This window comes from Bactrocera tryoni, chromosome 1, assembly GCF_016617805.1.
Source record: "Bactrocera tryoni isolate S06 chromosome 1, CSIRO_BtryS06_freeze2, whole genome shotgun sequence".
In the NCBI taxonomy this organism is placed as follows: domain Eukaryota; kingdom Metazoa; phylum Arthropoda; class Insecta; order Diptera; family Tephritidae; genus Bactrocera; species Bactrocera tryoni.
Genome location: NC_052499.1, coordinates 85892891 through 85914096, shown reverse-complemented (window position 1 = coordinate 85914096; position 21206 = coordinate 85892891). Strand labels below are relative to the sequence as shown.

Here is a 21206-nt window from a genome sequence, read left to right as displayed (position 1 = left end):
TTTTGCATATGTATATATTTTGCATTTTAATATGATTTGAGATGTTCATTCTTATGCCATTCTAGTTAACTAAAGTCTGACCCTTAAGAAGTTCTTCTCGAACTATATTATGAACATAAAGTCCTCATCCTCCTCGTCAATAAGAGAATTTCGCCGGTGAAAGAGGTTATCACTGAAGAAGTCTCACTTCTGCTTAAAAATATAATTTCCTCATACTTTTCGATAAGTCTTCGTAAAAATGTGAGAAGATTCACCTAAATAATTTATCTTTAAAATATGTGTTAGGTATCCAACATCGTATTATACCAAATGAACAGGGTTATAGTTCTTTCCAAATAAAGTTTTAGATCCAAAAAGCAAATCCCCATAATAGTCTGGCGGAACCAATGTCTTTGCATTCTACTTATTGTTTTGTTTTTGCTCTGCTTATTTCTTGATCTTCTGAATTAATTATTAAACTCTTCGACCTTCATCTAAATTGTCCACCATTTTACAAAAATTTTCATTCATTGAAATCTCATGGAAGACCACCGAGTTTCCACTCAAAATCTATGCAAATATTTAGTAAAAGACATAATATTCTTCTAAATACTTACACTCTAATTGCACACGTATAAACATAAATATGCCTAAGTATATAGTATTTCTAAAAAGGTAGGCGTGGCCTAACTGCATTGGCTCGAATCCTGCATTCTGTCATATTAGAGAACGTCTAATAACGCGGCGATTTATAAATAGATACCACTCGAAAACACTACAGCTCCTCAGCATCTTGAGTGTAGTACTCAAAAAGAAACACAAAAAAGACATCAACGCAGGGACACATGGTACAAATGTGTTTGACTACATGAAAAGACAGAGCGTCGCTCGATCTCGAGACACAACAACTCAACGCCAAGCGAATGAGAAATGAAAATTTTGAAATTTTGTCAACTAAAAGTGTCGTGGATGCCGTCGTTGTCGGAGCGAATTTGCGTATCGGAAGAACGAATTTGAAGATCGGCGCGTATGAATAAGAAAAACGCGCGGGCACAAGGTGACACTGGGCCGCCGAAAGGGCTCCTACGCTGTGCCAGCAACGATATCAAGTACTAATTAGTGTAGAATTTGTGAAAGTGTTGACTCGTGCTCTATGGTAAATTGTTTAAAAAGTGCCAACAAGTATTAACCAAAAGAATTTATAGTTTTATTTATTTGAATTAAGATAAAATTTTCGAGTTTTGTTTTTATTGTAATGACGAAGTACAATTCGAGTGCAGTGCCATCAACGAACTCCAGCTCTATTTCTCTTCTAAACAAAAATAAGTGTATTTCAAATTCGGCAAACATGGAACGCATCAGCATTAAGCAGGAATTCAGCAGCTTCGCCCAACATACCGCGTTTCCACATGCGTCTGTGCTTCAGGGTCAACAACAGATATCGCTAACGCATCAGCAACGCGCAACTACCCAACATCTGCAGCAACATCAGCAGCATTGTCAGAAACAACAACATTCACACCAGCAACATTTACATACACTCTTCAGCCGTTATGGCGCCGCCGTCGGTATTGGAGTCGGTTTGAACTTTGGTGGAGACACCACCAATCGGGTAGCGGCAACTGCTTTTCTGGCGGATAACGGTCCTGCTTGTAATTATTCCATTTCGCGTGAGAGCGATAAGCCCGATTTGACACCGTCACCAATCTTTACGGATTATGATGAGAACAGTTTGAGCTCGGAAGAGCATGTTTTTGCACCTCTGGTTTGTTCATCGGCTCAGACATCGCGCCCGTGTCTGACGTGGGCCTGCAAGGCCTGCAAAAAGAAGAATGTGTCAGTGGATCGCAGAAAAGCAGCAACACTGCGGGAACGTCGCCGCTTGAGGAAGGTAAGTGCTGGATAGAGTTTTTAAGAATACTACACCTTGTAAAATAGAGACAGATGTCCTGTAACCGATGTAACTGAGGTGATAACCGTACTGTTTTCATAACATTAAGGGCGAAAATAAGTAATCTTCTGTAGACCGCTCAGAATTATTATTAAAAAGTTTTCAGTGATTAAAAAAAAATTCAATAACTTGGAATAAGTTATTACCTTTTATTGCGCAATTTCCCCGAGAAATCTGCGTTTCATTCCCTGCTTCCGCTGGGGGAAGTTCCAAGTGAAAAGGGAACAACAGAAATCGAGTTTTTAGAGCAAAATTCAACGAATGGAATATGTTTAATATTGAGTTTATATTGTGGCAAGAAAGTACCCGGAAATTGTAAAAAATCACACTGAGCCAAATCGGGTGAATACGGTGGTTGAGTGTTGGTACTCATTGCATTTTTGGCTCTAAATTCGGTCACAATCCTACTCTCTTACCATCTCTCTAACCTTTCCTGATGATTTAAATGTTTTTTAATAATTTCATCAGTTGAAGAGTCGAAGGTCGCCCAGAATGAGCTCTCCACCGACTTTGAGGAACATTATTTGGCATTTATTTATTGAAGATTATCCCTTTCAAATTTTGGCCGCGGCTGTGTGCCTTGATGGTGCAACCGTTGAGTCCAATTTTCAGTAACTCGTTCGAGCATTTCAACTAGTAATTGGCTAATCACACTCGTGATGTTTTGCTCCAAAGCCTGAAGCAGGATTGATATCACATAATCTTGGTGACCAATCCACCGGCTCAAAGCGTGAAATTATCTGCTCACCGTTCTCTTAATAAATCCATTAATTGATGCAATGTGTGGGAAGTGGCGCCGTCTTGTTAAAAACAAATGTTGCCGAGATCACAAGCTTCAATTTCAGGCATGAAATTATCATGGCACGATAACGGTCGCTATTGACGGTTACGTTCTTGACGGCATCATTTTTGAAAAATATGGACCGATAATTCCTCCGGCCCACAAATCACACCAAACCATTGTTTTTTTCGAATGAAATGGCAACTCTTGTTTTTCGTCCAGAAATGTGGCAATTTTCCTTGTTTTCATACCCTTTGAGCCAAAAAAATGTGGCTCGGAAACATCGAATCTTCTTGGAACTTTTCAAGAACGCATATAAGGAAGCGATGTCGCTTGGGAAGGTCGAGCGGTTGTAATTCTTGCACAAGCTGCATTTTATTCGTTTTCAATTTAAGATCTCGACGTAAAATGCGTGAAGTCGTACGTCAGTCCGGGTTGCTGCGGTTGGCATATTTTCTTCACCGCGTGCTGGACGTCGTCTATCCGGTCGAATATTATCCAGTTAAATGAAATCTGCATAACCCTTTTATTACATAATTTTTAGAATATTTTGTTATTAATTCACATTAGAGAACCGCATGGGAATTTGTCGAGCTAATTAAAAGCGCAAATTGTTCTGATTAGTCCAAATTTATTTAGTTAAAGCATTTAATTTAGCATAGCTCAAAACTTTATTTTAAACGTCCAATAAAATCTTCTATTTGTAGAGATATAAGGACATTATGTCACTGTATAAAAGCCTATAATAAACTTTCACATACAAATATGTATGTACGTCTGTGTGCTTATGTGTTTTTGTAAAAGAATACACAATTTTCTAAATAGAAATCGTTGTTTTTGGGTGATAAAGTCAGCGCGACATTTAATGAAAATTTGCAGCGCATCAACTTTTCAGCACTTCATTTATTGAGCCATAACACACGCACACACACAAACGCTATACTATTTATGTGAATTTGAAAAATCGGCTACAATGTTGTCAAATTATTTGCGCCAGTAAAGAGATGCGCATGCCAGCCTAAGTAGTGCATTGCAATTGAGGCAATTATAGAAATGCATTAAACCGCATTGGCGGTGCTTGTCACCGCAAAGCAAACGCACACACACACATACACATGTAAACTAGCGAGGCGGGCGGCTCATGTGGGAGCACCGCAAATGAGTAAAACTCCTGTCAGCGATTTTCCAAATGTACAGTTAAAAGTTTTACGAGTCACCACAAGAGTAATAAAATAGAGCCAACAACAACATGCGCTTTTAGGAAAGTACTTACTGCGCCGAAATACCTCCACAAGTCCTCAATAAACAGTGGAGCGCGTGGAATGGAATGAACCCGTTAATTTCCATCATTTATGAATTAATGGATTTTGCTTTCAAGCGCTGAAAACGCTGCAAACAAGCTAAAGGAAATGTAAAACAAATTGGGCAACTCGTTCGGATAAACATAAAAATACAACAAATGGTGAAGGGGGAAATTTCTCCATCATTTATGAAAGGGAGAGTTTCGGCAATAAAGCAAGAAATTATCCGAAACCTTAAATATTCCCCTCTATGTGTAAGTGTGTGTGTGCGTAAGTGTTTGTGCATCTGTGGGAAAGGCTTTACTAATACGAAAGTGTCTTTAGTGTTGCGGCAATTATGTTAATTTTATTATTTGAATTTAATGCTTGTTTTAAGGTGAATTATGTGCGCGTTTAATTACTGTTGCAGCTACTTTGTTGTGATTTAGTGCCTCAGTGTAAGGCTAGAAAGATTCGTCCCATAATTACGATGTCGCCTTATTTTCGAACGCTTAGGCGCTGATTAAAGTAGCTCTGCTAATACAAAAATTGAATAATTTTGTTTTTGACAAATTAATTACGAGAATCTTTGTGATAATAATACTCTTGTATTTTGTAAATCTTCAGGTGCTGCTAAAACTATATGTTAAGTATCGACCCGATTTTTTCTATTTTTACCGCATACCATGAACATGCCTTATACTAAAAAATGTCCTCTGGGTTTCATAAAGTATCTCACAAACAATTCCCGATATTAGATTATTAGTTATATGGGGGCAAGTTTAAGTTTTCGACAAATTTTACCCATTTTAGGCACAAAGATACATTGTTATGAGTAAAACAATTTCTCTTAATTTTATTAAGATTATATTGATCGATATATGAGGTACATATATTCACTCGGAGGTTCGAAAATCTTTATATTAGGTGATAGGTGTTCAGGGAAGTATTGACCCGATTCAATTCATTTGTAGCAAAGAGTAGTAAAGTGTGTGGCACCACGCCCATCATAAAATTTTGAACCCTGCTCCATTAAAGTCTTGTAATGTCATCTCGGGGGCAGAATTTAATGTTTCTGGCGTATTTTTAATTTATTGCGCACTTAGTAGTTTTTAACAGTACCGTTATATGAGGAGTGAGCGTGGTTATCATCCGATCCATTCTCACACTGTCGGTGGAACGGTTCTTATAATATTTGCGTTAAACAAATTTGATTGTTGTATCGTTAATAGTTCAGGAGATTTGTACATTAAACTTATTATTTTGAGAAAGGAACGTGCGCAGCAAGTTTTATCGAGGTATCTCAATTTTGACTCAAGTTACTGCGTGCACGAACGTTCGGACAGAGAGACAGTCACCCGAATTTCAACTTCTGGTCATCCAACGTCATCCTGATCGTGATATACTTATACATAACCCTACTTATATCTATCTCACTTAGTTTTAGGTGATCCGTACCAGGTTGTTCAATAAGTTTTGTCGTTTGATAAGAAAAACACAATTTTATGATTCAAAATACACTTTATTATTTAGTATAATCTCCCTGAACATTAAAACACTTGCACCAACGATCCTCCAGTTTGTGATCCCATCCTTGAAGTGAGAATCCGGAAGGTCTGCAAAATAAGCTTCAACAGCCGTTATGACGTCTTCAGTAGATCAACATTTTTTGTGTTCTGGAAACAAATGGAAGTCGCTTGGGCTCAAATCTGGTGAATACGGTGGACGCTCCAACAATTCCAACTTTAATTCATGGAGTTTAGCCATTGTCATTCTCTTGTGGCACGGTGCATTGTCCTGATGAAAAACGATTTTTTCTTCTGCAAACCGTTTCTTTCTTCACGAATTTTTTCCTTCAACTGGTCCAAAAGGTTGCAATAATATTCCGAATGACGTCTCTTCCATAGTTATGAATCGACGCACAAAATCCACTTTATCCTTTTTAAAATGCTCCAAATGTTGCTGAGAATGTCGCATTCGAATGTGTTTTTGTTCCATTGTTAGCGAATATGGCACCCATTGTGCACACAGCTTTCTAAAACCGAAAATTTCACCTAAAATATGGCTCACACTGCCTAATGAGATGTGTAGAGCCTCTACTAAGTCTCTCTCAATCAATAGACGAGCTTCCAAAGCCATATCCTGTATTTTGGCTATGATTTCTGGTGTTGATGCGCTTTTTGGATGTCACTTCAAGTTTTGTACGATCACGCTTAAATTCAGCAGAGTATTATTAATTGTAATTTCACTTGACATTTCGATAATGCGCATAGAAAATAAAGTTAAACTTTTAAACGGGTTTTAAGATAAAATTTTTCAAGGATTTATAAAAAAGAAATAAGGATTATTTATGTATACAAAAAAGGCAGAGCAATCCAGAAACACCTTTTACAAGGAAGCCTTTTTTCACTCGAAATATACAAATTTACCGAAATAGGTTAACAGCTGATGAAAAGACCGATATTCATGATTAATTAATGTCAAAATATAAGTGTATGATAAGCTTTGTTATATTCACATAATAATCATTGTCTCCCTTACTTTGGCCCTGAAGTTATGAACTAATGTTTAATCAACCGCTCTCCAAAAACGGAACGAATCGTCATTTCTAATTCTATCCGTCTTGCAAATTATATCCAGCAATGTGATATATAGTATATTTATTCTAATATTATTTTGTAAATATTATCTACATAGTATGTGAGAATTTACATACATTTCAGTCTGATAATAATTTATACTGAACAATTAACAAAAATAATAAATTTTTTACAGGTAAATGAGGCTTTTGAGGTGCTGAAGCGACGCACGTCGACGAATCCAAACCAAAGATTACCGAAAGTTGAAATACTGCGCAATGCCATCGAGTATATTGAGAGTCTCGAAGATCTGTTGCAGGTAATGTACCATAAGCGTTGCTGTTGGGAAATCCACAATGCGACGAAGCTTTCAATGGCAGTTTATTTTTAAGCAGACGAAGTTCTAAACGACCACTTTTTGTCGCTTCTCTCTATTTTAGGAATCTTCACCCACACGTTCGATCGATTGTCTTAGCGAAGGCATAAGTGGGAAAGCGTGTCAACAGGACTATTTGGTGAGTGATATTTACTAATAAAATACATTACGAAATACGCGAATAATAACAATAAAATGTATATGAATGACTACAATGAATTGTTATGCTTGTCGGATTATTCTAAACTTATTTATTTGTATGTTTAAATTTAAGGTCTTTTTATTTAGTGTTTACTGAATTACGATTCCTATCAGCTCATCGCCGAACTGCGAATAATGTGAAGATTTTAAGTCTTTATTGTCAGGTTGTCGTAAGTTCTGTTACTTAATTTCAGTTGACGTTGCTTTGTTCTTTATTTTGATTCTTAAAATGACGTGTGCGTGTGAGTGTTGGTGAAAACAAAAAAATATACGCAATTGTTTACTTACACGCACATTTCGCTGAAGAGCAAAGAGGCGGAGGGCCTTTGTATTGCCTGGCTTTCGGTTGCCTGAGTATAGAATGAGTGGGGAAATAATTGATAGACTGTCACCACAAATATTCCTTCAATTTACAATACTGACATGCAGATGAATAGTTGAATAGATGATACACGTTGATCTTTTAAGCAAAAAAATAGTTAATTATGACTTTTTATAATACTTGGTGGGATGAGATTGAATGACGAGTGTCTTCAGTGTTTTAAGGGGTTACATGGGTTTCCTAACAGGCCTTTTAAAACAAATTTTTTCTCATATAAAAAATTAAATACTTTATCAGACTTCTTTGTTGTTACAAACAAATACTATTTACAAAGCAATTCTGAAATTTTTGGAAAAAAAATATTTTAAACCCGGCCATTGCGACGCCAAATTCCGGTGACCCCTCGGAAAAAAGATCATCTAAAGTGAAAAAATACGTGTTTTAGTTAAAACTTTAACTTAGAACTTGTATGAAGGAAAAAAACCTGAAAATTGAATTTTTGGCAGATATTTTTCAAAAAAATTAAAACTTCAGTGAAAATTTCTCAAAATCTTTTTCAAATAATTGTAATCGAAAAAAGTTATTCGTTCAAGTCTTTAAGAATTGTATCCCAAAGACCTGTGTAATATTTCATGAAGATCGGTTGAGTAGTTCTCGAGAAATCGTGCCAACCGATTTCGAAAACACAGTTTCGAGCAAAGCGCGTTTAAAGATGGCGCACTTAGTCTGGCTAGCCTCGAACGCACAAGTTTTGAACTTGAGAATATTCTGGAAGTCTTTAATAATCGGCAATTCATTTTGAAAAATTTTGGATCCCGTGGTGGATCTCGAAAAGGATTTCCGAAAAAAGTTTCTGCCGTTATTGCATGCCGTTGCATTATTTCGAGAAAAACGTTCAGTGTCAGAGGTCACGAAATATCCCATATCGATCAAAACTTTTTATTTATACAGACCATTCAGCCATTCAGCTGATCATGTTGCTTCAAAAAGAAAACTGCAATCAGGCGATAAATTAACGTTTAAAGATGACTAAAATTTATGAAAATAGACTCAAAATTATAAACGCTTTCTTTTTTAATTAAATGCTTTATGTTTTGCGAAACAAACGCATTTATCAAACATTTCGGCTGCATTAACAATAAACAAGCCAGGAATGCATAAATAACTAATATCTATACATTATATGTGAAAGTGTGTGTATGTATGTGAGAGCATATAATCTTTTTTCTAGCTTTTCTGCCAAATTTTCTGGTGTCAATGCGGAAAAGCAAACAATTTGTTTTGCTGCCGCCCATTTGGACTCCTCACACACCCGACATCTCCCTCGCCTCTCCCTCATCGTACAAGTATTTAAACATCCAGCAATTGGAAAATATTTATGTTTACGCTGACGTTCACATTTAATAATCGTCGTGTCGCCTATTTATGAATTAGATATTTTTTGTTTGCATTTAACTATGAATTATTTCTGTGCCAGATATAGGGACATTCAAACGCCTATACATACAAACACACTATACTAATAATAATGTACATATGCTTATAAATATATTTGTATGAAGATATGAAGGCATTTCTGTGTCAGTGCAAGGCGCACACGCACGTCTGGGGAAAGCACGAAGCGCTCGTCTTGCCAGCGTTTGCATAGAGCATACGATACGCCTGGGCGGTCCGCGCTTGTTCTTTTCGCTTGTTACAATTGTTGGCACCTTATTTATTGCTCAACTTCAATGATTGCTTATTTCTGCTAGAAATCAATGGCTGTGTGAATACTTTTCAAATATTGATATCTAAGAATGTATTTCTTTGATATTTCTTATTTTCTCTTAATCTCTTTATTTGTAGTCTATTGATTTGCGATCACACACAAACTTACCAATGTATGTTAAGTAGCGAAAATATTCCATATTTCGCATATCTATCGACACAGATTAATACAAGTACCTCAATTTAGGATGAGTTGATCACGTAATATCAACTTCAAATCGAGCTTACGTCGCAAAAGTTGAGAGGTTAAAGTATAAAGCCCGATTTTATCTATTTTCGGCATTATTCCACGTTATTAAGAGAAACCGATGCTTCATGAGTTTCTTTAAGGCAAATAAAGACAACTAGATATTTGAAAATCCTGATGTAAGTTATATTGGGTTTAGGTCAAGTTTTCACCCCAGGTCAGACGCTAGGATGCACCGATAATAGAAAAACACGCTCTCTTATTCTCATTGAGATAACTCACTGTTGCGGATATATGCGAAATAAAGTCACGGAAGCTCAAGCCTCTTTCTATTAGTTACATGGGTGCTAAAGAATTAAGGTGCCTGCAGAGTGGATGCTGACAGCTCAACCGAAAGCAAAGCTGATGAATGCGAGAAAACAGTATTGAAGCGTTTTTTGGCTCTGCTCCACACTAAAATGGCGCACATATGTATATTCAAATAAAATTTTGCTGATAACGTCTTAAATCTTTATGTAAATGGTGTTATTTGCAAAATCTATTCCGTATTTGCATTTATCGATGTTTTCGATATTGTTTTTTAATATTTAGCACAGAGCTGCTACCGTCCATGTCTTCTCTTTTCACTTGCTTAAGCTTAAATAAAATGACCAAATTAAATACCAAATATGTACGAGTATAATAGCAAGGTACGCGCAGAATTCAGTTCGTTTGCTTATGTTTGGGTTTTCAATTGGAGACTGGTGCGAAGAACACAAGTATTTGGGTATGATGAATAATTTTGTTTTCGCTAGTCGTATATCTTTCGCGCGTTAAGGATGAAAAAAAATTTTGCGGTGTTTTCGTCCTTAACGAGTCCTTAACGGTCAAATACAGATTGTAAAGAAGATTGGAAATAGAAGTAAAGTCCTCTCTCAGCCATATCATTTGCCAATCGAATTATCTGTGATATTTCCCTTTAGTTTTAGGGATCATAAAAAATAATTACTGCCCGAACTAATGTCAATCTTAGACAAAGCCTACAAGCAGTGCATAGAATTTTCTATTCTCCCTTGACTCAAAAGGGTTTTATTTAACGACATGACACTGTTTTCAGTCTGGAACAAATTTCTACAGATTTATGTTTTAGCAGTAGCCATTACCTTTATATAAAAGAATTTTATTAGAAATTTCAATATTTCAAAAGCTTTAAATTAACAAGAAAAAACGTTAACTTCGGCTGCACCGAAGCTAATTTACCCTTCACAAGTGCATTTCTTTTAGTAACTATGTGTTCAGTTTGTATGGAAGCTATATGCTTTAGTAATCCGATCTGAACAATTTTTTCGGAGATTACATTGTTGCCTTAGGAAATAATCTATACCAAATTTGGTGAAGATACATTGTCAAATGTGAAAGTTTTCCATCAAGAACTTCATTCCGATCGTTCAGTTTGTATGGTAGCTATATGCTATAGTTAACCGATCTTACCAATTTCTTCGGAGATTACATTGTTGCCTTAGGAAATAATCTATACCAAATTTGGTGAAGATACATTGTCAAATGTGAAAGTTTTCCATACAAGAACTTGATTCCGATCGTTCAGTAGTGGTCCGATATCGGCCGTTCCGACAAATGAGCAACTTCTTGAAGAGAAAATGCATTTGCAAAATTTCAAAAGGATATCTTTAAAACTGAGGGACTAGTTCGTATATATACAGACTGACGGACGGACGAACGGACAGACAGACAGACGGGCATGGTTAAATCGACTCAGCTCAACATACTGATCATTTATATGTATATATATAATTTATAGGGTCTCCGACGCTTCTTTCTGGGTGTTACAAACATCGTGACAAACTTAATATACCCTGTTCAGGGTATAAAAATACGTCTCACCCCTTTTTATCACGAAGTCCCCTAAACATGTAAGCATTATTCCTTGCCTACAAAAGTGGCTGAAAATTGTAATATCTCATTCCTATCCAACGATTTAACCCTTGAACACTTGAATTATTATGGAAGCATATTTTAAGGCGTTTATTTCTCGATTTACTTACGCAAGCAAGCGTTTCTACCTTTTGGAGCCGAGTTCACGCTTTTCTGCATACATTTGTATACATGTATATGTGTATGTCTCACTCCCCTTTGATGGCATGCGAATGGAGTGCCCATAAAGCATAAAAATTTGTGACAAAAATGCGTTGCCGTAAATTAATTTTAACAAATTCAAATGGTTCAAAATAATTTTACTACATCGCACAGAGCGACCTGAATGAATGCACGGCAAATGGGCTGTGTCGCGTGCTACGTCCACTATGTGTAAATGTGTGCATGTAGTTTCATTTGGGAGGCCAAAAGATAGGCGCGAAGGTACATTAGTGTGTCGGAATTCATAGAATGCGCTTTGGGTTGTTTGATTGCGGCAAACAGTTGAGCGCCCGACAGCATATCGATGATATCAACGCGCCGCATAGCGTCGCCTGTCGGCAATCATTAACGCACTCGTACAGAGTGCATGTGTATTTGTGCGTGGCTGCTCGGTCGCTGCAACGGTGAGGAGACAATGCCGAAACGGGGGCGTGTTGGGCGACAGTGTTAATGACAAATTGCACAGGAAAAACATGACACCGAAAATGGAAATGTAACTGTGCATGGGACATTGCACACAACAAGCAAACTCAACGCATGTTTCCTACGTGCCGGTGCCTATTCTGACTTGCCGCATGCGCTCGTGTACAATCGTGTGCTTGTAAGTAGTTGCGCTCTTAGACGCCGACGACTTCATTGATCGAGCAGTTGCACGACGGCATTTACACTCTGACGATTTGACAGCTGAACAAATCGTTTGCAATTAAAACATGTTGCTAATTCTGAAGAAAGTAAGAGTCGCACACACAGCAGCTATTTTCGGGCGGCAAAATGCAGTTCACACCTTTTCCAACTTAAGCTTTTACAAATTACATTTGAGTGATAATTTTTCAATGTTGACTGCACTTAAAAAACAACAGCAAGGAATACATGTTAAGTAACGGCACCAAAAGTAAAAAAAAAACGGGAACTTTACCTACAAAGCAGCACAAGATTGCCCCACTCGTGTGTAAAAACTAGAAGAAATTTCCACTACAATGAAATCAGCAGCAAATGAATGCTTGAGCGATTGCTGGCTCTCCATGAATTCGCTCGCTAACGACAGCCCGTGGTCCCGTGCCGCATATGACTTCCTACGCGTTGCCAAAGTGGATGTTGGTGTTCAGATTAGAAAATGTACAAATTCGCTAATTTACCATAAAACGTTTGATTCCGCGTGCAAATACTGGGAGGGTGAAACACTAATGAAACCGAAGGGGTTCACGCATTTGAATTCATATACGAGTGTAATGGTTTCGGTTTTATGATTTTGATTGAATTTTGGCATATCGCCAGAGTGAAATGCATTCTGCAACGAAGCATTCATTTGGGGTCGTCCAAATTACTTAAGGATTTAGATTTTCATTTATGGAATTATGAGCTATAATGTATTTCTTGCATTGAATTTAAATTTTGAAAGCAATTTCAATGGTTTTGCTGATACTAATTTGAGATTTTTAAGTGCAAGGATTTGGTACATGATTGAGTTTGAGTATCTAGAATTTGGAAAGCATTTCATAAATATAAAAAACTAACAGTAGTATATTTATAAGTCGCGCTAATATCAGCGTTAGATGCTTCGATCCACTTCCTTTCTTGTTTATGAAGTGCAATTATACCCATTCGGGTAGCGAAGAGTCATATTGATTGCCTTCGAACTACTGATCGATTTTATGATTGGTCTATTTTTATGATAGAAATACGTTCAAGCTTTGCCTTGAGTAGAGTCGCCAGCTGGCAGCAAACTCTACTTTAAGGTTTTTTTGTCGCAAGATTAGATGCCAAATACCACCTCAACATCACTGCCTGTATAACTATCTCTCCCTCTCTCTGTATTTGTTTATGGTACTCGCAAGTGATCTGTAGTCCTTCAGTTTTGAGTTATTGATATCACAAAGAATCTGCTGATTTGTTGGAACCATCGTATTGGGTCATTATAGAATATAGCTGGCATAAAAACTGACCGATCAAAATTAAATTGTTGTATGGGAAACTTTTTTGTTTGACAATTTAGCTCTAATTTTTGAACAAATTTTTCAGGCCGGACAAATATAGCTATTGTGTGAAACAAACAGACTGAACAGATCGCACTTATTGTATGAGAAACTTTTTTACTTCAAAAATTATATAAAATTATTGCCCAAGGAAACACTACAGATTGTAATGAGATCTAGTTATGCTTCCGCGTAAGCAGTTGCAGTCGTAGAACTATACCAAATTTCTACTCTTACGTTCCCGCCGCGCACTCGGGAAACGTCAGTAACCCTTGTGTAAGATGCGAAAGCCAACTCGTGTGGAGCCTTGGGTCACGGCTAAAAGAGAGGAAGCTTCAGGAGAGCCATTCCGACATATTCGGTTAAAGTATTCGTTGAAGTCTAATTGCAGCGTCTGTTCACCAGAGGTTCGGCTGTGTATCTATATAAATGTGTATAAAGCTTTATACTGCTCATTCCGCGAGGTTGCGTGCTGGGTTTGGGACCCGCCACGTAGAACCCACTCCCAATGCTAAGGAACAACAGCAATTCGTGGTGGGAGAAAGACTCAGTCGTCGAGTCTTGGCGTTCACCCCGGTGGATGAGCGTCTAGCCAAAATTCGCATCACAGCAAAAAATTTCAAAATAACACTAATTTTACAACTGCCCTCGCCAAGATGTAAAAATTGCGCTTGTGAACTTTAACGCCAGGTTGGGCAGAGAAGGCATCTTTGTTGCATCAGTCGGAAAATTCAACCCCCTTGGCGAAACCTCTCCAAATAGGTTGAGACTGATCGACTTCGCAGGGGCCCGAAATATGGTTGTCCGTAGTACTAGTTCCTGCACAAGAAAATTCATCAAGCTACCTGGCTGTCTCCGGATCGAAAAGTTCGTTCCAGATCCATCATGTTGTCATAGATGGACGGCACGTTTCCAGTGGATCACTATCAGGTTTCGGATCGGACTAATACAGCATCTAGTTGCCATACAAACTCACCGATCAAAATCAAGAATTTGTATAGAATTTTTTTTAGACTGTATTATTTGTATATCTTCATGAAAATTGACATTTTGAATTGATTTCTGTTTTATGTTACTATTACGCTGTTTGTATTTGAGTTCGAAAAAATAATTAAAATTCAAAAGTCGTGAAATAAGTACGCGCAGACATAATGAATATGCCATTATGGTATGAGGATTTTATCAATGACGATGTGAAATTCCAAAGAAAAAATGGAAGAGCTGCGCTTAGTTCATCTCTTGTACATTTCTTCGTTGTCATTAAATAAATGACATCCCAATAATCCTTCCGAGGCATATTTAAATTTATATCAACCAACTTTGTCGAACATACCCATCTTAAATAAGATTTTATAATATTAATCATGCGTCTGTAAACTAAGGAAGTTAAGCGCACGATAACACTGACAGAAAGCCCAACATGATGAATGGTTTTATAAAAGTCCATTTGTAAATTCATTGAAGAATTTGGAAAAACAAAAACGCATAAAAGAAAAAGTGCGTTCTGAAAAAGTCCGAACCACATGTGCAGCCATGCGATCCTTTAATGTGCGCGAACGCAGCTCCAAGCTGTTAATGCACTTGTTGAGCGGCTGCATGTGCCCTCACACATACCCACATACCGCATATATGCGCTATTTGTGCCTGTGAACATTTACGGCAGCACTAAAAAAGTCACTTGTGCATTATAATGCAATTAAAGCATCTGCGACAGTATAAATATCCGCATGTGGCAGCGGGATTATGTAAGTCAACTCGCAGCGGCGTCTATATAGCCGGGTGTAGCCAGCAGTGGGGCTTACAAAGTGCACACATATTCGCTGCAATAAAAAGTAGCCGGAGAGCCGGTAGACGTGTGTGCTTGGGGTTGCGGCTCCAGCACTCAAGCCGCGAACCACCCAGAATTCATAGACAACATTTCAATGGCGCAGATTTATGGTCGCCGGAAAGAGCACTTTGTCTCGAATTTACACAAATAGGACTCGTACACAATGAAATGCCAAAAATAGAGTTTAGTTTATCATTTTATGCATAGATCTCCATTCTCACTTTATGAAAGTGCGTAAATCTATTTAGCTGATGCCTCTATATGCAAATATACAACCCTATATACATACTTATAGTATAAGAACGCGCAGCAAGTCGTGCGAATGTTTATGCGGTTGTCATATCGTCTGGGTATGTCAAAGTTCTTCAGCGCAAAGCGTGCAGAAATTAAGCCAAATTATTTTAATTACTAATAAGTGCAGTGCATATGATACACAAGCCGCACAGTGCACTTCGGAATTGAAAACTTTGGGTAAATCAAATGGATGAAAACAATTCGCCTGTTTTTCTCATAGCAGTTCTCCCATAAAGTGATTGTGTTGGTCTGGTAGATAATTGATGATTGATTCCCTCCAATCTTTTCACACATTCTGACCAATTCAGAAATACTGATAAGCCGACATTTGTAAAGTTAAGAAAACAAATGTATAAAAAGAAAAAAACCCCTGTAAATATTTGTATGTCTACAAGCTATACGATGACTCAAAAATTTAAATATTATCAGTGATAAAATATGTAGAAAAAGTACCCATGTTATTGTTGTAGATTTCAATCAGTTCTTTCAGTGTTGGCCGAGCTCTTCACCAGAACACGCGAATAAGAAACGATTCAGTAAACTTATCATTTATTCTTCTTTCAAAAAATTGCGTCTGTTAAGAGTACACATTGCCATTTTATGCTTAGAACTTATGGAAAACCTCACAACGTATGACTCAAAAACTTTAGGGGACAACAATTTGCTTACTGCTTTGTTACCGGGGCTTCCTCAGTTAAAAAACAGCTTTTTTCAAAAATTTTTTTCTGATATAAAAAATGAAATATTTTATCAGATTTTTTATTGTTACAAACATACATTATAAACAAAGAAATTCTGAAATTTTTAGAAAAAAATATTTTAAACTCGGCCATTTCGACGCCGTTCCGGTGGAAAAAGATGCGCCCGCGTTGGCAGGACTACTCCTTACAGGATCATCTAAAGTGAAAGAATACGTATTTTAGTTAAGGGGGTATTCTAGTCTAGAAATGCTACTTAACGGCATTTTTTAAAGTCCAATAAAAAAAAAACTAAGAACATTTTTACTATCCAATTTTTTATCAGATATTTATTGATATTTTAAGAATACAAAAAACAAAAATGTGTGATAATTTGATTATTTGCGGCGTGGTGGCGGGGGTTGAAAATAAGGGTGCGCCCTTCCTCACACAATTCCAATACTTTGGGTGATCTGAGAAAAAAAAAAATTGAATCACTACAAATGCCGCTATCGTCTGAACTAGGATGTTTGAATTTTTTGCCCGTTTTTTGGCAAAGATCAAAATTTTTTAAAAATAGTAAAAATCAAAATTTTTTAATAATCCTAGTTCCAACCATAGAGAGATATATAAAGAAAGTCCACACCAAATTTCAAATTAATCGGTTCATTAGAACTTGAGAAATCATGTCAGAAGTGTTGAAAATAGTAGTTTCGAGAAAAACGCGATTAAAGATTTTCATGCGGCAGAGCCGGTTTGCACGCTGCGTCACTAAAATAGCTATAAGTCGGTAACTAATAGGAATTTTAAAAATTCCTTTGAGGAATATATTCTCAAAGGTCCAGTCTTTAAGAATATGCAAAAAAAATCGATTTTTCAAAATTCTAGACTAGAATACCCACTTAAAACCTTAACTTATAACTTGTACGAAGGAAAAAAGCTGAAAATTGGATTTTTGGCAGACATTTTTACAAAAAAATTAAAATTTCACGGAAAATTTCGCGACATTTTTTACAAATAGCTGCAATGTAATTGAACCTCAAAGATCTGTGTAAAATTTCGTGAAGAACGAATGAGTAGTTCTCGAGAAATCTTGCCAACCGACTTCAAAAACACAGTTTCGAGAAAAACGCATATAAAGACGGCGAACTTAGCCTTGTCAGCCTCGAGCGCACAAGTTCTCAAGGCTGTTGCTCAGGAACTATTACTCGGATCAACTTGAAAGTTTTGGACAATAATCTAGAGTTGTTGTAGAATTTAATATGACAATAAAAAATGATTTTTGGAAACCTGTAAACCCATGTAACCCCTTAACCAAATATTATACAATAACTACAATAACTGTGTCTTTCTTTCCCTGATTTTAAGCGATTTTGGTGTTCGTTAAGCCCATTGCTAATGCACTCTAAAGTACAGCTTACGAGGATTACTCTCTAAACTCCAAAAAAATTCACTTGTTTCATATATAAGTATATGTAAGTTCGTAGTGGGTATAATATGCTGGGAAATCGGTTGTGTGTCACCAAAAAACTAAAATAACTTTCTTAGCCACGCATTAAATATTTTTTGTTTTCATTATTCTCAGCTCTTATACTAATTATTGAATTAGAATGCTTATTTTTCGGTTCCCCTAATTACGCTTGTTGCAACCGTCTAAACAATGGCAACAATTTGCAAGTTGTTCGTGTCAGTCTGATGGGTGTCTGTGCTCCCTTGGACTCGCGATCTCGCCGGTTCAACATAATTAGCCTTTGAGGTTCATTGCATTTTAATTGCTTTAATGCAAATTGTTGTTGTTAGTGCTGCTATAGACCGAAAAAGGGTGGCACTAGGAGCTGCTGCATGTTTGCTGCAACGCTACTTGTTATGTATTTAGGTATGTATGTATATATCACAAAACAATTCGCGCAATGACAACAATTTGTGCACATTGTTGCCAACCCAATCATTAGGCCATGTTTCCTAATGACAACAACACAGACGCCTAAACTTTTGACGTTGTCATTTGCATTGTCACTCGCCGACAAAAACGCAGACAAAATCGTAGGGCAAACGTTCGTGCAGTGCTATGTAGATTTAGCTAATAGAAAGTTATGTGCCACTAGGGCTGGCGTTCGAGATCTATGGGTTATAGGCTTAAATATAGACTTAGTAATTTTATATATGTAAAGATGTTTATACTACGCCAAAAAGTGAGAAGAAGAAGTATGTTTACCTAAAAAAATCACAAATGTTTTATATTGACTGTTTTCTCTTTTCTATTTGCAGAACTCGTATTCAGGTGCGTATTTGCGACAGAAGTTAAATTTTTTCCACAATGATTTGGACAGATTCGGCATTTTCACAGGTATTAATTATGTATGGTCTATAAAACGGCAAATGCCTTCACTCTTTTGTTTATATGCAAAAATAGAAAAGCAATCATATATGCTAAAATTAAAATTTAGCTTTAAAAATACAAACTTAAAAAAAATCGGCAGTGGATTTGCGCCTGATGCTGATAAAATCTGAATGACCATTATTTTATGACTTCAAAGTTCAACAAGATTGCACTAAGTTTTAACATTTTGCGGTATTTTACTACAGTTCACATTTTATGGTAGCACTTGATTGATGATAGGGTCGGAAATGCATTTTAACCCTTGAAATTTCTATAGCAATAGATTCAAGTTTTCGTAGAGAACCTTTTGTATTTGTCAACGGCATTATAGCTGCGGTCGGTATCCGAAGTTAACGTTCTTTCTTTTTTTTATTTTTTATATTGAATAAGCTTCAACTCTATCAAAAAATATTGTTGAGTTATGATAAACTATGCTTTGGCATAATTTTTGAAAAAGGAGATATAAATATATTAGATATTGTCTGGGGTTTTGATGGAGAGTGTATCCAGCTTAACAGTTATCTTTAGTGAACAAAAAATTTCGAATTTAAAATATTTTTGAATTTTTTGACTAGTAACTACGAGTTGTCTCACCCTGTACTAGACTCGGTGATTTTTTTCTATTTTATTTCACTAAAAAATTTGTCATTGATTTTAGATAAGGCACAACAGGTGTTACGATCGAGGCGAAAGTAAAATACCTATCTACATATGTATGTATATATGTTTACTTATCGGTTAAATTACACTTTGTTGCCATTGGAAGTAAATGCAAATACACCTAAAACACTGATAAATTTATGGGTATCATTGGCATTAATAACTGTAGAGATATAGTGAATCAAGTATTCGTAACTGATGAGAGGCGAATTTCAAAGCATAATATTAGTGGTTGAAGGAACTGATCAGAGAATGATTATATAAAGTATTGCAAAGTAGTTGTGGTTTTTGAATGTATGGCATAATATGCAGAAGCTGTTAACAACTAAAGAAACTAAAAAAAGAAACAACGAACTGAGGATATTTCTGATCAGAAAATGATTATATAAAATTTTAGAATTTCAATTCAACATTTCAATAATGCAACTCAAGAGTTCTTTTTTGTTGAGCCCTTTTTTATTTTTCATTGCAACATTTTTTATTTAGGGGGGTACCTCAGATAAAAAACAGTCCTTTTTCAATAATTCTTTTGTCATATAAAAAATGAAATATTTTATTAAAATTTTTTATTGCTCAAAACTTACACAATTATCAAAGAAACTCTGAAATTTTTGAAAAAAAAATACTTTAAACCCGGACATTTCGACGCTATTTTCGATAACCTCTCGGAAAAAATGCGCTCGAGTTAACAGGATAATTCCTTACAGGATTATCTCAAGCGAAAAATTACGTCTTTTAGTTAAAACCTTAACTCAGAACTTGGACGAAAGAAAAAACTGAAAATTGAATTTTTTACAAAAAAAAAATAGAAATCGTGCGATATTTTTTTCAAATAGTTGTAATCGAAAAAAATCCTTTGTCCAAGTCTTTAATAATTGTATCTCAACGACCTGTGCAAATTTGTCAACCGATTTCAAAAACACAGTTTCGAGAAAAACGCGTTTAAAGGCGGCGCACTTAGCCTATAGCCTCGAGCGCATAGGTTCTCAACGTTGTATCTCCGAAACTATTACTCGGATACTTGAAGTTTTAGGGCAATGTACTAGAGATGTTGTAGGATTTAATAAGATAATAAAACAAACGATTTTTGAAACCCGTAAACCCATGTAACCCGTTAAGGGAGGATACTATATTTAAGGGGACCGTATTTTATACGCAAATATTTGTCGACATTTAATTGAGTTTGTTTATTGTGTTGGATATTTTTCAAGTCATTATTAAAATTCTTTTACAGAATTCGATTCGTCGGCCGCGAATGGTTCCAGTTTGGATTGCCTGAATTTGATTGTGCAGAATATCAGTCGAACTACAACGCAAAACACGTCAACAGCGGTGACGGGAAACCACAAAAGCAATAATAATCTGCCCAACAACAACATATGCAAAACGAGTAGCGGCAGCAGTGGGGTTAGCAGTTGCGCCAGCTTAAGTGCAGGCAGCAACAACAATACACATAATGCCCCACACAATGTGCCAGTGACGCCCTCACCATCAGCAGCAAGTATTAACAGCAATATATCGCAAAGCTCATCGCAGTCATCGCTCAATGCGACCTTTAAGCAAAAGTGCACAACGTGAAATTGAATTAAATGATTAATTATTTTGAAAGGGCTATATTTACATAGACAGTAAAATCTGATTAGCATGTGCGTGTGTATGTAGTATCATAAAATGACTCATGCACAGTTTTACAGCGTTTGCTTAACAAAAAACTAGTAAAGGATACAGCGGTTATACAGAAGTATAAATATAATATTTTAATATTACAATTAAGGCCAAAGAACAGTTAGTTATTTACAGTTAATATAAAAATTCAGTTGTCGGTTTTTTAATTTATA

The 21206-nt window shown here is 36.3% G+C and overlaps 1 protein-coding gene across 2 annotated transcripts; it reads left to right on the top strand.

Moving 5' to 3' along the window:
• Window positions 1-954: 954 nt before the first annotated feature.
• LOC120766795 (myogenic-determination protein) lies at window positions 955-21185 on the top strand. 2 transcript variants are annotated; one of them, XM_040092496.1, is made up of 5 exons: window positions 955-1870; window positions 6767-6889; window positions 7011-7085; window positions 18597-18609; window positions 20603-21185. In XM_040092496.1, the coding sequence occupies exons 1-5, from the start codon at window positions 1235-1237 to the stop codon at window positions 20944-20946; spliced, it is 1191 nt and encodes a 396-aa protein (XP_039948430.1). In that variant the 5' UTR covers window positions 955-1234; the 3' UTR covers window positions 20947-21185. The 2 variants fall into 2 exon arrangements, with proteins under 2 accessions (XP_039948430.1, XP_039948429.1); XM_040092495.1 differs by having other exon boundaries at window positions 18597-18675.
• The last annotated feature ends 21 nt before the right edge of the window (window positions 21186-21206 follow it).